The 16319-nt window shown below is 37.5% G+C and overlaps 1 protein-coding gene across 2 annotated transcripts; it reads left to right on the forward strand.

Moving 5' to 3' along the window:
- Positions 1-506: 506 nt before the first annotated feature.
- LOC139145956 (uncharacterized) lies at positions 507-13120 on the forward strand. Of its 2 annotated transcripts, none has more exons than XM_070717406.1 (5): positions 507-610; positions 3337-4802; positions 6178-8055; positions 9142-9354; positions 10000-13120. In XM_070717406.1, the coding sequence occupies exons 2-5, from the start codon at positions 3341-3343 to the stop codon at positions 10362-10364; spliced, it is 3918 nt and encodes a 1305-aa protein (XP_070573507.1). In that variant the 5' UTR covers positions 507-610; positions 3337-3340; the 3' UTR covers positions 10365-13120. The 2 variants fall into 2 exon arrangements, with proteins under 2 accessions (XP_070573507.1, XP_070573508.1); XM_070717407.1 differs by having other exon boundaries at positions 538-718.
- The last annotated feature ends 3199 nt before the right edge of the window (positions 13121-16319 follow it).

Consider the following 16319-nt stretch of genomic DNA (forward strand, 5'->3'; position numbering starts at 1 on the left):
TGTTCTCATACTCATAATACAAACTCTATATATCTGACCCGTGCCACGATTTTGACCAAATATGCCTCAATAATTATCACGTTTTGAATTTTAGAGGAAAAACTGAGGTCGCATCCCATTGATTTTTCCAAAGTCAAGATACTTAGGCGACTACAGAGCCATAGACAATTTGCACATACACACTCTTTTTTGATTATGCTAACGGGCCTTATACAGTCTCGAAACCAGTTTGTGGCGGATTTGAAGTTGCGGGTAGTGCGTGATCACAAAGCCCGAAATTAAATCGGCACTTAAATAACGTCCAATAGTAAATAATCTAATTTTTAAAGAGTGTTTTGAAATGGACTGGTTTTGTTCTGTTTTAAAGTAGCATTGTCGACGGTGGCGAGAAGAGAAACTTTGTCTCAGGTGTAGAGATCTATTCCTCTGCAGCACACCCCCGTATAGAATATGGACACTTCCCCGTCGACGCGTCATGCAAACCGGAAGTAAACAGAGCCATGTCAATAAAGTTCCGTGAACTACGACACTGCAAACAGTTTGTCATCGTCTCTGCACTGAGAACAAACACATTACGTACGCCTTCTTGCCGAAGAGCATGATGATCGAGGTTAGCGGATGTTTTAATTATGTGATCAGGGTGTAGAACGCCGTTCTCCGGAGAGTTTTTGGAAGTAGGGTAGGCACTAGCTGCGAATCCGTAGCCTCTGCCACTCGGGTAGGTTGGTCATTGGAGTGGTAGGCAGGTAGGCACTAGATGCAGTACAGTAGCTTGTGGTGCTAAAGGTTTTGCGTGGGTACTGGTATTTGGGTCGGACGGCAAAACCAAAATCTGGTTCTGGTTTTGCCGTCCGACCCAAATACCCAGGCAAAATCTCGAGCTACTGTACTACAGCTAGGTAGGCACATGCTTTTTAACTTGGAGGAGAAGCTCAATAACTAACTGAACATCTTGATCGGGACTTAGAGATGTGCTAGCATAGTTGTTTACACGGCGAAGGTCCCTCAGTGTAACCATAGAGGTACAAGCGAGACCCTTTCTGTACCTCCATGGTGTCTGTAACACAGAAACAGGCCCTTCGCCGTGCAGGCTACACGTAAGCACAGGCACCACCGTAGTTGATAACGCTTCCCTTTTTACTACACCAAAAGCGCTCTCAACTACGGTGGTGCCTGTGCACGTAAACGCAAGCCCTGACAAGTACTAGAAATAGTCGACGATTCTATGGCACAAGCGACTGTGTGTGCGACCTTCATGTTTTCCTTCTACCTCCATGCTACCCCTGACCGGGGAAAGTATCAAGTGCGACCAACTTTTCAAGCAACACTACCACTAGCTGAATACTAGTATCTTTGCCATACCATGGCCAGAGGTAGCTCTACATGGCAGGGCTGTGTGTTACCGGCATTATATGGCCTCCAGTGGGAGACTGTATAACGCCGGTAACACACAGCCCTGCCATGCAGAGTGAGGCTTTAGGTATCTACCTCCTTGCATTACTATGGAGCTACCAATATTGGTAGCTCCATAGCAATACAAAGTGGACGACGTTGATTTCGCTTTCACTCGGACAAAGTCTAGTACCATGCACTCTGTTGCCACTTTAATATGAAAATTCAATCATGGTGGAGAACAATCAACTTATCTATGATGTCATGGTGACACGACATGGTAACGAATTGTAACTATATTACTGCCTGCTGACACGTGCACATTCAATCACTACAACAAATTTACAAAGGTAGTTGTAGGGTTTGCATAATCCTCAGAAAAAATGATTTGTGAAATCCACAGTGAGACTGGCACTATAGCACCTTCCAATCCTACCGGTAATGAACGGCAAATTCAGTAGATTTTCAATCAGATTCTAACTTACACAGCACCCAGTCACCTAACAAAGACATCACAATCAAAACCGCTCAGCCAAATCCCCACCCTTAGAAAAAGAGTGGTTCAATAACAGAGCTATTAGTTGTTACAATTATTCTGACTGTGACCCCCCCACACGCGTTAGAGTTCATGAAGCATTCACACTCACCTACTCGCTATCACACATCATACACAAACATTATCAGAGCACAGTCCCTCTATCTGAGGGACCATGATCAGAGAGCAATAAATACATCACTTTGTGAAAGACAGCCTTGGGGAAATTTCTGTCCAACAATCCAGGGTAGAAAATACAGTAGAATTTCGGAATTTTGATCAGATTCGAACTCACAACAAACAGCACCCAGTGATGACAAATGTTTACCTGAGTTACATCAAAGTAACCATACAGCATAGAAGGGGATGACTGAAGATTAGTAGACACACCTTTGGTTGCCAACTGAAAGGTTTTTCTAAGGGTGCTCTGATGAGTAATGATAGTATGAGTATACTGTATGGTACTAACAATTTAAACAAAATTTCTTTGTATCCACTAATCTTCAGTTTTGCCCACAGGAGAAATACTACTCAGCAGTAATAACTGTAGTCTTTGAGGTCTAGTCTGCTTGTAAGATGCCTGATCTGCTGGTCTTTTTGCACAGTGCTTATGGGCACCAGCCTGTAATATACCATATACGACTCCATGTAAGAATTTTCTCTGTCCCAGGTGGCCATTACATTGTAGATGGGTGACTTATTGGTAAGAGCCCTTTCGATTTATTGTCATGGGCTTAATTAATAGCAAATATTGAAAAGCAAGAGACAGGTTTCCTCTTGTTTCTTCTTAATTAATAACAGTACTTAATATACGGTAATTCCACATACAATGTACATCCTTCTGTTCCCAGTATTCAGCCTTGCAATATAGCCTTACACTTGTATACACGGATTACACTGCTGAATTTTATTGGCCTAGTCTTTAGAATGGCATGGCACCCATGCAGGTATTGTTATAAACACAATAATACTTCAGATGAAAAGAAATTATGCCATGAGGTGATTTTGGTCCCGCTAAATTTCAACTACCGATATAAATGCAAATCAATGCAGAAACTCTGTGTGCACAGCCATAGGTTGAGTTCGTTATCCCCCAATGGTTCTTCTAGTCTAACACAATAAAAGTTCATGCAATTTATTCTACTTGTGTTGGCAAAATACTGTAAATAAAATGGATATTCTTTTAGGCTCATCACATATATCATCAATTGAAGCTGACATATTTCTTATTTCATAAGGGCCATTTTTACAATAGTGTGTTAGATGCTCTTGTTCAGGTGTATATATTGTTAAAGCAATGGACAACAACACAGTATCACAAAAACTCTCCAAATATCCTAACACCCTATGGTAAGAATCCATGTTTACAGTTGATGTAAAAGTTGACATACTGTAACTTTTGTTTTCAGAAAAATGGATGAAGACAAGGCTCAAGAAAAGTTGGCTGAAATCTTGGCAAACAATGATCAGCACTCTAATGACAAACATGGCAGCTGTGGGGAAGCACATGACGGAATGTCTCCAGACATTGCAAACCTAAAAAGAATATTTCAAAGCTTTGGTTTAACAGAAGAAAAGGAATTATATGCAGTTGTAGAGTGGTTGAAAACATCAGAGGAAACAGATACTCAGAATGAACAGTTAGCAATTCACAATTGCTTGAATCAACTTGACTTCACCCAAACTCAAGTGGATGATATTATAGTCCTTGCTCAGTGTAGAAAACTTGTCAATCATTTTCCCCAGTTGTTGGATGCTCTGAATTATCACATGTTGCCATGGCGACATGCTGTAGCAACCACAAACAAAGTTAAAAGCAGTGGAGAAGAAGATGATATTATCTTAATCTATGGTGGATTTAGTACGTTGTATGAAGGAGGGACTAGAACACACAATGTGATCCGTAGTTTTAATGTGCAGACATCTACAATTTCTACCCAGAGTGCAATTAAATCTCGCTGCGGCCACAGTTGCATTGTACTAAACGGTTTCCTCTTTATTGCCGGAGGTTGTACATTTGATATAGATTCCAAGAATCAACCTGTTTCAAATGAAGTGTTCAGGTATGACATCCTTAGAAAACAATGGCAAGTGATATCTCCCATGTTGGAAGACAGAGCTTTCTTTTCTCTGGTTGCTGTAAATAACTGTTTGTATGCAATTGGTGGACTAACATCAACTTATAAAGATGAAAATAATCATATTTCCCGTCTTACAAGCTCGGTAGAGATTTATGATCCATTGAACAACTCATGGTCATTAGGCATCAGTTTACCATTTGATCTGTGTTGTCATGCTGCAACTACCCTTGATAACAGGATCTATGTCATGGGTGGTGTCCAGAATTCATTTACCTTGCCCACACAACGACTCTCAGATATTTCAAGGGGGATGTACCTACAGGGATGCACTACAAATCTATGCCTTGAAGTAACATCAGGAGTAAGCTGGGAGGGTAGATCACCTCTCCCAGTTGGTCGTGCCGGGCATGGGATTTGCCATCTGCCTGGAAATCAAATAGTTCTTGTTGGAGGATTAGGTCTAACTGAAAGAAATATGGAGCGTTATGATCCATATCATGATACCTGGGATATGTTGGCTGATTCTGCTTTCCCAACCAAAATTGAATGGCTGTCAGTGACGTCTGTTAGCAACACCATTTATATCATCGGTGGTGGGGACACTCCACCAGCACCAGGTTGTTTGACCCCAAAGTTTGGTCACTTATTTACATATCAATGTGGTGTCAAGTCAGAACCATGGAATATGCAACTCACGTCTTGGGAACAGCGTTTCCTACCAGGAAGCCAACTTTGTGCCAGTAAACTTCCAAAAGACTTACCAGATGTGAAGGCTAGCCAAAAACAACTCAATGGTAAGTATTACCAAAAATACCAGCAAACTATATATATATTGTTTTTATTCTTTCCAGAAGGTGCTTGGAATTTTTTAATCTTTAGATACTGGTACATCTGCATACATTGAAGAAAGTAAATTTGCTGAAAATTTCATTTATTTCTTAAAAGTGAAAAAAAATTATTGTAAAATTGATTAGCTTTTCATACATACCTTGATTTATAATATTTACAAATTCTACAAGTATTAAAGTGTAGAGTAGGGAGGGTAACTTTTCATAACTATAATGTGCTATACAATTTTATGGTCTAAAATTGGGTCTAACATTTCTAGCTGCACTCATTCACTTTGTGTTTTTCACAGAAATATTGCACTGTGATAAGAACAAGGGGAACATAAAGTGTGCATGTTTGTTAATTTGTTGAAATTAAATGTATCCTCGTGGTTCTTCTCATCCTACAGTTTGTCCTGTGATGATAATGGGTAGTGTTTGTGTATGCATGCATATTACATGCAAATATATGGAAATAAGGACATTCGTCTAAAATCAGGTCTACTGTAGGTATACTGTCTTTGGCTGTCAATTCATACTACCGGGTTCATTGTGTGTTTAGCATCTCCCTACCTGGGATTGGGAATGTACCTAGTAGTTTATTCTGCTGCTCTCCAGCTAAATGCCATGCAGGAGTTGTTTATAGTAAAGGGAGGCAGTCGTTGGAACTGCATGTGTGCGACTTTCTTGTTTACAAACAATGTACCGATATTTCATACATGATATCTAGATGCATCAAGTCAACATAACAGCAAATTTGAATTTTACAATATTTACTGTTGACAAATATGTTTTAACTTTTATCAATCGCCAACGTATGATAGATACAGTGTTTATATCAGTCGTGGGGGTCCCAGGCAACCTTTGAGCAGAGTTCCAATGACTGTCTCCCTTTAAGTTGTCCAGTTGTCCAAAGGTCCAACACTATGCATCCATTTTGCTTGGCTTGACTTTGAAACTGAAATTCAGCTAGTTTTGCAAACATTGCAGATTTGTTTGTCCAAAGTAAACCACATATCAAATTAGTCAGTAGGATCAGTTGATTTAGGTAGATAGGATAGCCAGGATGGATTTATTAATCCAGAATTATACACCTAGGAAAAAATGGCTGACAAACACTAACATTTACTGGCCTTCATGTGTCGACACACACTTTGCATAATAACCAGGTTTATCATAGCATATCATTATGAAACTAGATTTCGTAGATTTAAAAAATAACTTACAGCCTTTGATTAAAAGCTGCAGGAGACACATGAGAATACATGAAAATACAAACTCCTTTCATAGACAATGAGTCTTATACATAGTTTATCTTTTGAATGTATCTTCATTCTTTCAGGTTTTCTTGGTCCACTTAGATGCATTAAGAATCAAGAGCCTCCGCAATGCCGTTTAGAATTTCGTGAATATGAGACTGAGTCGGATGCCAACAAAACAGAAGACCGACAATCCATAACAGTTGAAGCTATACAGAAGGAATTGGCCGTTGACACTCTGGAAAAAATTGGCAAATATTGTGAGTCCTGTTTCACTGATGTCGTCCTTATTGCTGATGGTATCTCCTTTTCAAGCAGCAAAGCTCTGCTGTCTGCGTGCAGTGACTACTTCAAGGCCATGTTCACTGGGGGACTGAGAGAAAGTACCTTTCACCAACAGAAAGTTGAACTTGTTGACATTACAGCCGATGCCCTCACATGTATTTTGCACTATGTGTACACTGGGACCCTCATATTAACCCATGAGAATGTCATCAGCGTCCTTGATGCTGCAAGTCACTTCCAGATGCTTTGTGTTCAGAAATTATGCATCAGGTACCTACAGGAATTTACTAGTGTTGAAACCTTTGCGGAGAGTTTCAACATTGCAATGGTGTACAGCCTACAAAGAGAACTATTACAGAATTCCAAAATTATGGATATGTTTATGTCCCTGGCAAAAGATCAGAGTAGCAGCTTGGTAGATATTTCATATGAAGGGTTGACATGTATACTGACACAGCCCAGAATGGCCTTCTACAGTCCTGAAGATGTGTTCAAGATCATCGTTGAATGGATCAGGCAAGATGAGAATCATGTAAACAAAGCAGAAGAACTGATGTCCTACGTCAAGTTAACTCACATGGAGACTTCACGTCTGGTTGATGTGGTTCAACAAGTTCCCTACATGACTGAGAGGTCATCACTCAGATCCTTGATTGTGGATGCTTTGAAAAGTCACCACACAGCAATTGATCATCAGGAGACTAATGAAGGAAGTGAGGATGTTGTCATAGCGATAGAGGGACTGAACCTCAATCATCAAAGTCACATGTATTATCTAGATGGTGAAAATAATCAGTGGCAGAAGCTAAGCAGACTACCAGCCAATCAACTAGCTTTCAGTGTTGCAGTCTTCAATAATGTTCTATACTTGGCTGGTGGTGAGGTCCATCAATCCTTGGACGTTGATCGCAGTGGCACTTCCTTTGCCGTTGATACAGTGTACCGCTATGACCCACGAAACAACCAGTGGATGGTGATGGCGCCAATGCGAACCAAAAGAACAGATTTCTGTCTCCTGGCATGTAAAGGTTACCTGTATGCTGTGTGTGGGCGGAACACAAGCAGCAAGTATGGTATGAGAGATGTTGAGAGGTATGACCCCAAGCTGAATGTCTGGGCTGCAAGTGAGCGACTTCTAGAGCCAATGTACGCAATGGGTGGTGCTGAATTTGATGGAAAGATATACATCAACGGCGGTCATGCAGGTTCCCTGTACTCCAGTTCAAACAAAGTCTACTGCTACAATCCAGACACAAAACAGTGGTTGCAGAAATCTTCATCAGTCATCCACAGATCGTGGCATAACATTGTGACCATGGGCAATTATCTGTATGCTCTTGGTGGATTACAGTCCGGCCGAAACAGAAACTTATGGAGGATGGAACGATATGACCCCAAGGCAGACTCATGGATTGTTCTTGATCACATCAATCAGCAAATACAAAGTCCAATCGGATCAAATGGAACCATAGCTGGATACAAATGCACCATTTTAAATGGGCAGCTATATGTCATATATGGACATTTTCTAAATGGTGATTACATCGTAGGTAGAGTTGTCTTTCGTTACGACATGCAGCAAAACAAGTGGCAGAAGTGTCCTGACTTGGTTAATGAAGACTGTCAAGCTCTGTGTACATTGAAGGTATCCAAACACCTGATTCATGCAAATAGAGGTGAGTGGTTTCAGCCCTGTGTCGGCCTGGTAGTAGTGAGTAGTGTGGAAAAACAGGAAAAACCTACTCATGTGCAGTGCTTACAGTTAAATCCCCATGTAGTCATAACGTTTCACGTATTGTCCATTATTTTGAGCAGTTTGTGTACATAGATTCTTGATCTCCATCCCATGTCAAAATGTTCATTCTTAAACATATCAACACAGCCATAGTCACCAGTCAGTGATCTCCCCGGGATTTTCTGATAGAGTGGCGGCTAATTTGCATAATAATAAATGTAATTGTTATGGTAATGAGTTTCTATTGTTTACCAAAAATTATAGAGTGGCGGCCACCACTCTATAATAGCTCTGGGGAGAACACTGCCAGTGTTGTTGTCACCTGAAGTCCCAACTATTATTCATTTATCAATGGTGACATTGTAAATTATACTCGATACCTCATGCTCAAACTCTGATGCTGTTTATTTTACCATACTTTTGGGAGCAAATGCATGTTTTTGTGAACAAAAATAAAGATATTATCAAAAGTAAGTTCTAATTTCCTTTTAATGGCATTCAGTAAGATTCAACAATTGCAAATGTAAAGTAGCTGTCTGCATGGTCCAAAATAGTGTACATGTAGCTATGATTACACTTATTGGTACTGGACTACTTGAGGAGATGTCAAGAAATTCCTTAATTTACTGAAAAAGTTAGAAATCTGAAAGTTTTACTGTGTTATATAGGATGCAAAATGTCTGTTCATCTGAGCTCCACATGCAGTAAATAATTCAATCTCAATGTCATTACAGCTGTAGGATAGGTAAAATGTGGGTTGTGTGAGTTAAGTGGTTTTTATCATGTTCATGGGGTACTACTGGTGTGCTTAGCAATATGCTGAATTTTCTGTGAGTGATTTTGAGTTATTTCAATGTTTTCCCTAGGATTTTCTGGTAGAGTGGTGGCTAATTTGCGTAACAATAATCGTAATTGTTATGGTAATGAGTTTCTACTGTTTACCAATAATTATAGAGTGGTGGCTACGGGGAGAGCACTATATTTTATAAATACTGCATAGCTGATTCGTGATATTTCTTCACCACAGAATGTGAGACCGAAATGCCAATTGCTGGTGATGGTGATGGCCAACCATTCACTGATAGAAAACACTGCCTTCAGACTCTGCATGGACTCTATGCATTACAACAAGAAGAGCTGCTCTGTGATACAAAGCTGAGAATTGGCAAGAGGGTTTTTCATTGTCTTGGTGCCATGTTGACAGCAGCAAGTTCTGTATTTGAACAGCTTATAATCCAAGGTAAGTGTGGTGTTACACATCATTGCTGTGAAAATCATAAATTGCCCAATGTCATGATAAAATTGAGAGCTATCCAAAACATACAAACAATAAATAAATCATTCATAAAATGACTGCTACATCACTTCTCAACTGTTAAACTTTGATATCCATGTTCAATTTGTCACTGCTTAAACCAGTATGAAATGAAATAATCATCATTTCAGTTTATGTCATCTTGTGTCAGTAGGATCAAACTGACTTCTTCTGCTGCTCTGATCTGAAAAGTTGAAAGCATAGTTGTGTGAATAATTGTAAATTGTTTCAGCAACATCTCCCTAATTTGGCTTCAGAGAAAAGGCGTTGGACCTGTACGTTGCAAATGACATTGGTTTTATGAAATGGTGTGCCCAGCATCTTTTGAATCTGCAGCAACTTTTCTTGCAAAAGGCATATAGCTTAATATCTCTATATGTGAAGAAAAAAATAATTGCCAAAAAAAAATTGATGTAAAATTGACAAGACCATAACTACCTAGGAATACATGGAAGAAGCAGGAGAAACTACAATGCTTGCCCCAGTTTCTTCCCCTGTTTATGGCCCCTAAGCTAGAATTTTCATAATAAATAGCCTCATGTTTTTTGTTCCTTTTTTCAATATTAACAGGAAAGCAGGCAGTAACTCTTGGAGATGAACAGTCACAGGACACAAGTGTGATCATACAGAAGTCAGCTCGTGCGGATCACAGGATGTTTGAAGTTTACGGTGTTACAGAAAGTGATTTTGCAGAACTACTGCAGTTGGCTTGTACCTTGCAGATCACAGTCCAAACTGAGGAAAAATTTGGTACAATCAAGAAACTTGCTGAGGATTTCCGCTTGAAATTTACGGAGAAACTATTTGATGCATATCTGGAAGAGATGAGGTCAGGAGCCGATAAGACAGAGCCCTGTGCTGTACAGTTGCCAGGATCAATATCATCTGTGAAGTATTCAATGGATGAGATTGCTGATATGTGGGATGCCCACTGACTGTACACATGGTTATCCACAGTGCTACATGTATGGGAGGCATATGTAACTGCAGGTCAAGGCACCTGACCCCAGTGTCACAGTTCACCAGATTTCAATGTCAGAATTCACTGTTACTTCAGTCAAATGTGTAGTTCATTGCTTCTGCAGTCACTTCATTCTCATTTCAGAAAAAAGAGTTGCAGTATCTACGAAATTTTAAATGTGGATATACACAGAACTGAGTACAAATTAATGTAAGAAGAGACGGAAATCAATCTTTTACTTGATAGGATGCCAATGAACTGTCAATGATAAACTTTGCAACTCTGTTTTTGTGGCATAGAGGTGTGTACATTCTGCATGACTATTTAATGGACTATTGTCCTTCCTGCCTAATACTGAATGAGATTATGAAATGATAATTATATACAGTGTTATGGATGGCACAAAAGTAACTAATTCCATTGAAACTATAATGATAGGCTATTGTCAAACATTATTGTTGGCAATGCACTGTTTTATTGAATATCAAAATCTAATTAGAGCTTGTGATGAATGGCTTCCGTATTAGCAAAATGTTTATAGAGGGCTTGTTTGAAATGTAAATTATTTGTACATTAATCAGCCGATCCCTAAGGTAATGATATACAGAATACAAAAACATAAAAATAATCATCATAGGACAGTCAGATATTTGAAAGTGAGGAACACACAGTGAGAAAATGAAACTGTGCTCAATTTGTTACAAATCATTTTTTTAACATTAAACCTAGATGTTGGTGGTGTTATCAAATTTGACAAGTTTGAAACATTTTGAAAGGGCTGGTATTAAGTTAAGGAATGTTACAACTTTTATCCCTATCAACTCTGTTGATTTTTTCACTTCAAAATATTTTGATTAGAATTTTACATTTTTAAATCAGTTGTAATACTGCATGGCTGGCAAAGATATTTTTGACAATTTAACATCTCCTTAATTTTATCTCATTCACTACATTAACAACTATCCATAATATCACAGGGTTTCTGTCTAGATATATAAACTACATTGGGCATTTTCAGGATAAAGTGATCTAACTTTTACACTGCTTGATAAAAAAATACAGAATTCAGACATATGACACGCACTGCCACCCCGGTTTAAGACACGATATATGAAACCATGGCGAAAATAAATTAATGGTCATGACCATTAATTCATTTTCGCCATGGTTTCATTTAATTTGTCTAAAACCGGTTTAGAATATATTCATGGTCACCCATTCATTCAGTATCTTTCAACATGTCAAACAATATAAGTAGTATCTTGCATCAAACAAAATTCATGAAAAATGGCCGACTTTGTCCTTTTAAGCAGCAAATGAAATAAATTTACATAATGATCAATGACAACTTGTTGTGTCAATAATTTTCAAATATATCGAATTTTGAAATATGGAGAGTCATTACTTTGGCAAGGTGTGTATCAGAACACTGCTTGCAAGAGATATTTTAATGGTTACTCTATAGACTCTAGTACAATAACAGTTGTAATATAAGTATTTTTATTCTACGAAATATTCATAAGGAATTTTTACTTTATTTGAACTTTTAATATGAGTATGTAATGGAATGAATATCCTATCATGTGGCATTTTACAGATTCGTCTTTCAGTCAGGTTGAAAATATTACCAGTTGTTTCCTATGTTAAAAATTACAGTAATTTCCACTGTATAACAATATACAAAAATCTTTTAACACTTTCACCACCATGTTTTGACCCAAATCCATTATTATTAAAGTGGTTATTAACCTTTACACAGGGAACCGGAGTGAACAGATTAAATGGAACATTATTAAGCGTCTGTTAATATGATCATGGGCTTGTAGATTTTACTTGATATCTTAATGATCAAATTCAATGAACTTTTTCAAAGATGCATCATTGTTGTACTAAATGTAATTTATACAGCTTATATGCAACAGTATTTGAGCACAATTTGAAACCATTATTCTGTAATTGTAATGAGGTTATTATCTGTGTTTGTATGTAAATTCGACTGAAAGTTCTTAGTTTTTTCAAGGAACTTGATATTAAGAAGACTTTGTATTTCTTCAACGACTGTAAAAAAGTTTTACACTCATCACATTTCAATGGCTCACAGCACATGTTAAAACTTAACTGATGCTAGTCTGGTGCTCTAGGCTATTTCCCCCATGACAAGAATTTAGTTTAAATTCAGAATTTTTTTTCTCATAAATTGTGTACCACCATATCCTTCAAATCAAGGAGTAAGAGGCTGATCAAGAATTAAACAAAATGCGTTACATGATCAACATTATACAGCTCAAAAACTTTTTTACAATATGCCAGCTAGATCTGCCAATCTCATCTCTATGAGATGAGATTGGCACAAGAATGATAATTTTTAAGAGGGATCACACCTTAACTCTGTCGCATTTTGAAATGATGGTGTGAAAAAATATGATGTAGTGTTTCTGTCTTGTGAGTCTTCCTGTCTTTTGTAAGAGAATTGAGACAATCGCTCGCTGTTGCTGTATATTTACGTCTGTAAACATGGCTATTTCACAGTGTCATCAAAGGAAAAACTACCAATGGTGATGTGTATGGTGCACAGCAACAAATAAATGCATAAGTTTTCAGATGCAAACAATTTACTTGACATTAAAGGGTGTGTGATTATGGAACTTTTTATGTTTCAACTGAAATATTGAGAATCAATTTTTAGGCTTTACTGCTTATTAAAGATAATGAAATTCTCATTTAAAATGAGTGACATTTTTCTCTCATGAGCCCTTTTTGCTGTTTGACAAAGCTGACATGCGTTGATCATCAACACCGATTACAGCATTTCAAAGAGTGCATCAATGAGCATTCTATGAGAGTTCAGTGACTGGCATGTAACTGTCTCAGATGATCTTCAAGGTCCCAAATGTTGACATCATCCATTTATACCAAGGAGTAGATAGCAAAAGGCAAATATCAACACACGACGTTACTACAATGTACCGTACTATTGATCCAAGCAATGGAAATTTATAGAATTTTACGAAAATACTGATCTTGTATCTTCATATTTGAAAAGCTCAAATCAGGCTTTTTGCATTTTGCTTTATTGCAAGCATTGCAAATCACAGAAAATATGATGCCAACACAATCAGACAAGTTTGAGTTCTGGTAAAATGCTATATGAGGTTGTTTTCTGCCTCAAAAGTGAGAGACTTAAACTTTTGCTCAAACTTTTCTTTATTAAACCTTTAACGTCACTCTTACCAAATAAAAAAATATAGTCAGGGGTCACCTTGCATAGGTTGGGGCTAGAAAAATAAATTACCCAACTATCAATATTTAAAAATCAAAATGGCCACCATCCTTGTGTTTTTACTGCCTGTGGAAAAATACAATTTTTGATTTTCAAAGAACTAAAATGATGAATTTTTGTGTCTCCTAGAGCTTGGAGTAGTAGAGGGGGAACTTGAAAGTTTTGCTTTTATATAAGTGAAGCTGAGGACCTGAAAATATTTTGGTTCACTTTTATTTTTACCTGTCCAATGCAAAGGTTTATGGTAGGTAATTCAATTAAAAATGAATAACATATGTCATCCAATAGTTCTAATGTTAGTAATGATTAAACAAAATCTAGAACTTTTTTTTGTATTTCATGACTTTTATCTCGAAAAAATATAAAATGTATGAATGCCATTGATTTTTCGTAAAAAAGGTGGGCATAGTAACAGGGCAGCAACTGCAACTTTATAATTTTTTTCAATATTTCTATGCAATACATCAAATATAGATTTTTGCTGTCTCCCAACAGCATGCTGAAACACACAATATTGAGTCTGTCAACAAAGCCTGTATATATAAAGATTCGTTATAATCGAATTAGAGTCCAGACTGAAAGTCTTATCAATAATGCAAATACACAGAACACATACAAAAGGTGGGCATAGTAACAGAGCAATGGCTGTGTTGGCATGTGGAATATTTGACAGTTCAACATGCTGTATGGAGTAGAACAAGAAAGCAGATGTACAATCTGAACAAAAATATAGTCAAAATTATCAAAGTTAATACAGCTACTGCCCTTCTACTACCAAGGGCAGTATCTCTGTCACTGCATACCAGCAGTGACAGAGATAGCTTTGACTCTGATGTAGTTGAAGAAGAGTTTGGGTCATATAATGACGCTCATGACATTGAAACATACTTATGCATAAGAACAAGCCATAGAGTAAAAGATGAGAGACCAGGCGACTTGACAATTATCAATAAACAATGACCAAAAGGGACAGATTTGAAAATTTGAGCTAGTAATGAGGGAACTTGATAGTTTTGCTCTGTGTATGGGGGGGGGGGGGGGGGGGGGGGGGGGGGGGGGGGGGGGGGGGGGGGGGGGGGGGGGGGGGGGGGGGGGGGGGGGGGGGAGGCTGAAAATATTTCACTTGCCAATTATTTCTTACATTTTCAGATTCCATAGTTGGTAGGTAATACTATGAGAAATGAATAACATTTTTTTATGCCATCCAATGGTTCCAATGTTATTAATAATAAAAAAATCTGGGCTGAATACTGAATACTTCAACATAATAAGATCTGAAACAAGAGATCGGAGTAAATACAAAAAGCAAAATTCTGAAAAGTACCAACCTTTTTTTTGTTTGTAATATTGTGTATGCCCAGAAAAAATGTAGCTTCTGTTATAATTATACTGTTGCATTAGGGATTTTTGATTTCTGTTATATCAAAATAAAAAAAGATAAGATGTAAAATATACCAGTATGTTAAACCATTCAAGTTCATTCAGTGAATGACATTTTCATATTTTCATTGTACAATAACACAAAAGGAAAACTTTGAACAATAAAGTCTCTAATTTAAATGAAAATTTGTGTGGAATTATTTATTTATTTATTTATTACCAAATTTGCCATTATTACACCAAAAGTCTCAGAGATTAAAAAGTTTATTTGCACGCTTTCAGTATTGTCAATTTTGTAAAACATTTTAGGTAGCATCTAAGTCATATGTGACTTGTACTTTCAAAAATTTATTTTTTTCTGTGGTTCACTGCGCTCAGTCTTTCACAATTTGGCAAATGTAGCCAGGAATTCACAATTTGCATACTCTCTTATGATTGTCGTTTTGTGTGCTCTTCAGCTTTGTTGACCTGGTTATAGAGTTGAGAGTTGGATTAACTCAAATCAGCTTAGCCTGATAAATCTAGAATGTTCACTGATGCCTTTAAAAATAAATGAATTTAAGAAGTTGCCTTAGGTATATGGCTCTACTAAGTGCTTTCTACATCCATAATAAATATGCGGCTATATGATAATTTTTTGTTGGCAGGGGAGACTTGAAAAAATTTGATCATACAGTTTGGAGGCACTTCAAATTTTAGGGTATTGAGGGGTATCTGAAAAAATATAAGATTTCAATCACAATTTCTCCAGCCCCCCCCCCCCTCCCCAATTATCTTTGGACTAAGCCTAAGGACACACGGTGTTCTACAGACTCAGTACACCCAAGAGATCAGGTAATAGTAATACAAACAAAACCTTGTGTAAATACCGATACGTAAAATTCACTTATTTCTATTCGTGGTTGGTTTTTATGTGTACCATGGTCCATTTAAATTTTGGGTTTAACGTATCAGCATGTGTTTCTCAGTGAATACAACAGTTTATGTGGTTAGTTGACTACTAATCAATTAATCAATTAATTAAAATATACCCTGTCAAAATCTACAGCAACGTTATTCTAAAAGGCGCAGTTAAGGATGTACGAGCGGTACGCGCGCGTGGAATTTGTCACTTCCCATAGGATTACATTGAAATTTGCTGGAAAATCAATTTCTACTATTGTCATTTTCATGAAAATTTGCACAAAGCTCAGTCTAGAGAAATAAATAATACTGATCAAATAAAATTATATGGTCACCGCGCTAAATTTTGAGATAAACAGCATTGAA

Source organism: Ptychodera flava, chromosome 12 (genome assembly GCF_041260155.1).
Source record: "Ptychodera flava strain L36383 chromosome 12, AS_Pfla_20210202, whole genome shotgun sequence".
Classification (NCBI taxonomy): Eukaryota; Metazoa; Hemichordata; class Enteropneusta; family Ptychoderidae; genus Ptychodera; species Ptychodera flava.

Bases quoted from the DNA above. Each gene is read 5' to 3' on its own strand.
- LOC139145956 (XM_070717406.1), top strand. From the start codon at position 3,341: ATGGATGAAGACAAGGCTCAAGAAAAGTTGGCTGAAATCTTGGCAAAC. The intron at 8,056-9,141 runs GTGAGTGGTTTC...TCTTCACCACAG, and splicing joins CCTGATTCATGCAAATAGAG to AATGTGAGACCGAAATGCCA. The intron at 9,355-9,999 runs GTAAGTGTGGTG...CAATATTAACAG, and splicing joins TGAACAGCTTATAATCCAAG to GAAAGCAGGCAGTAACTCTT.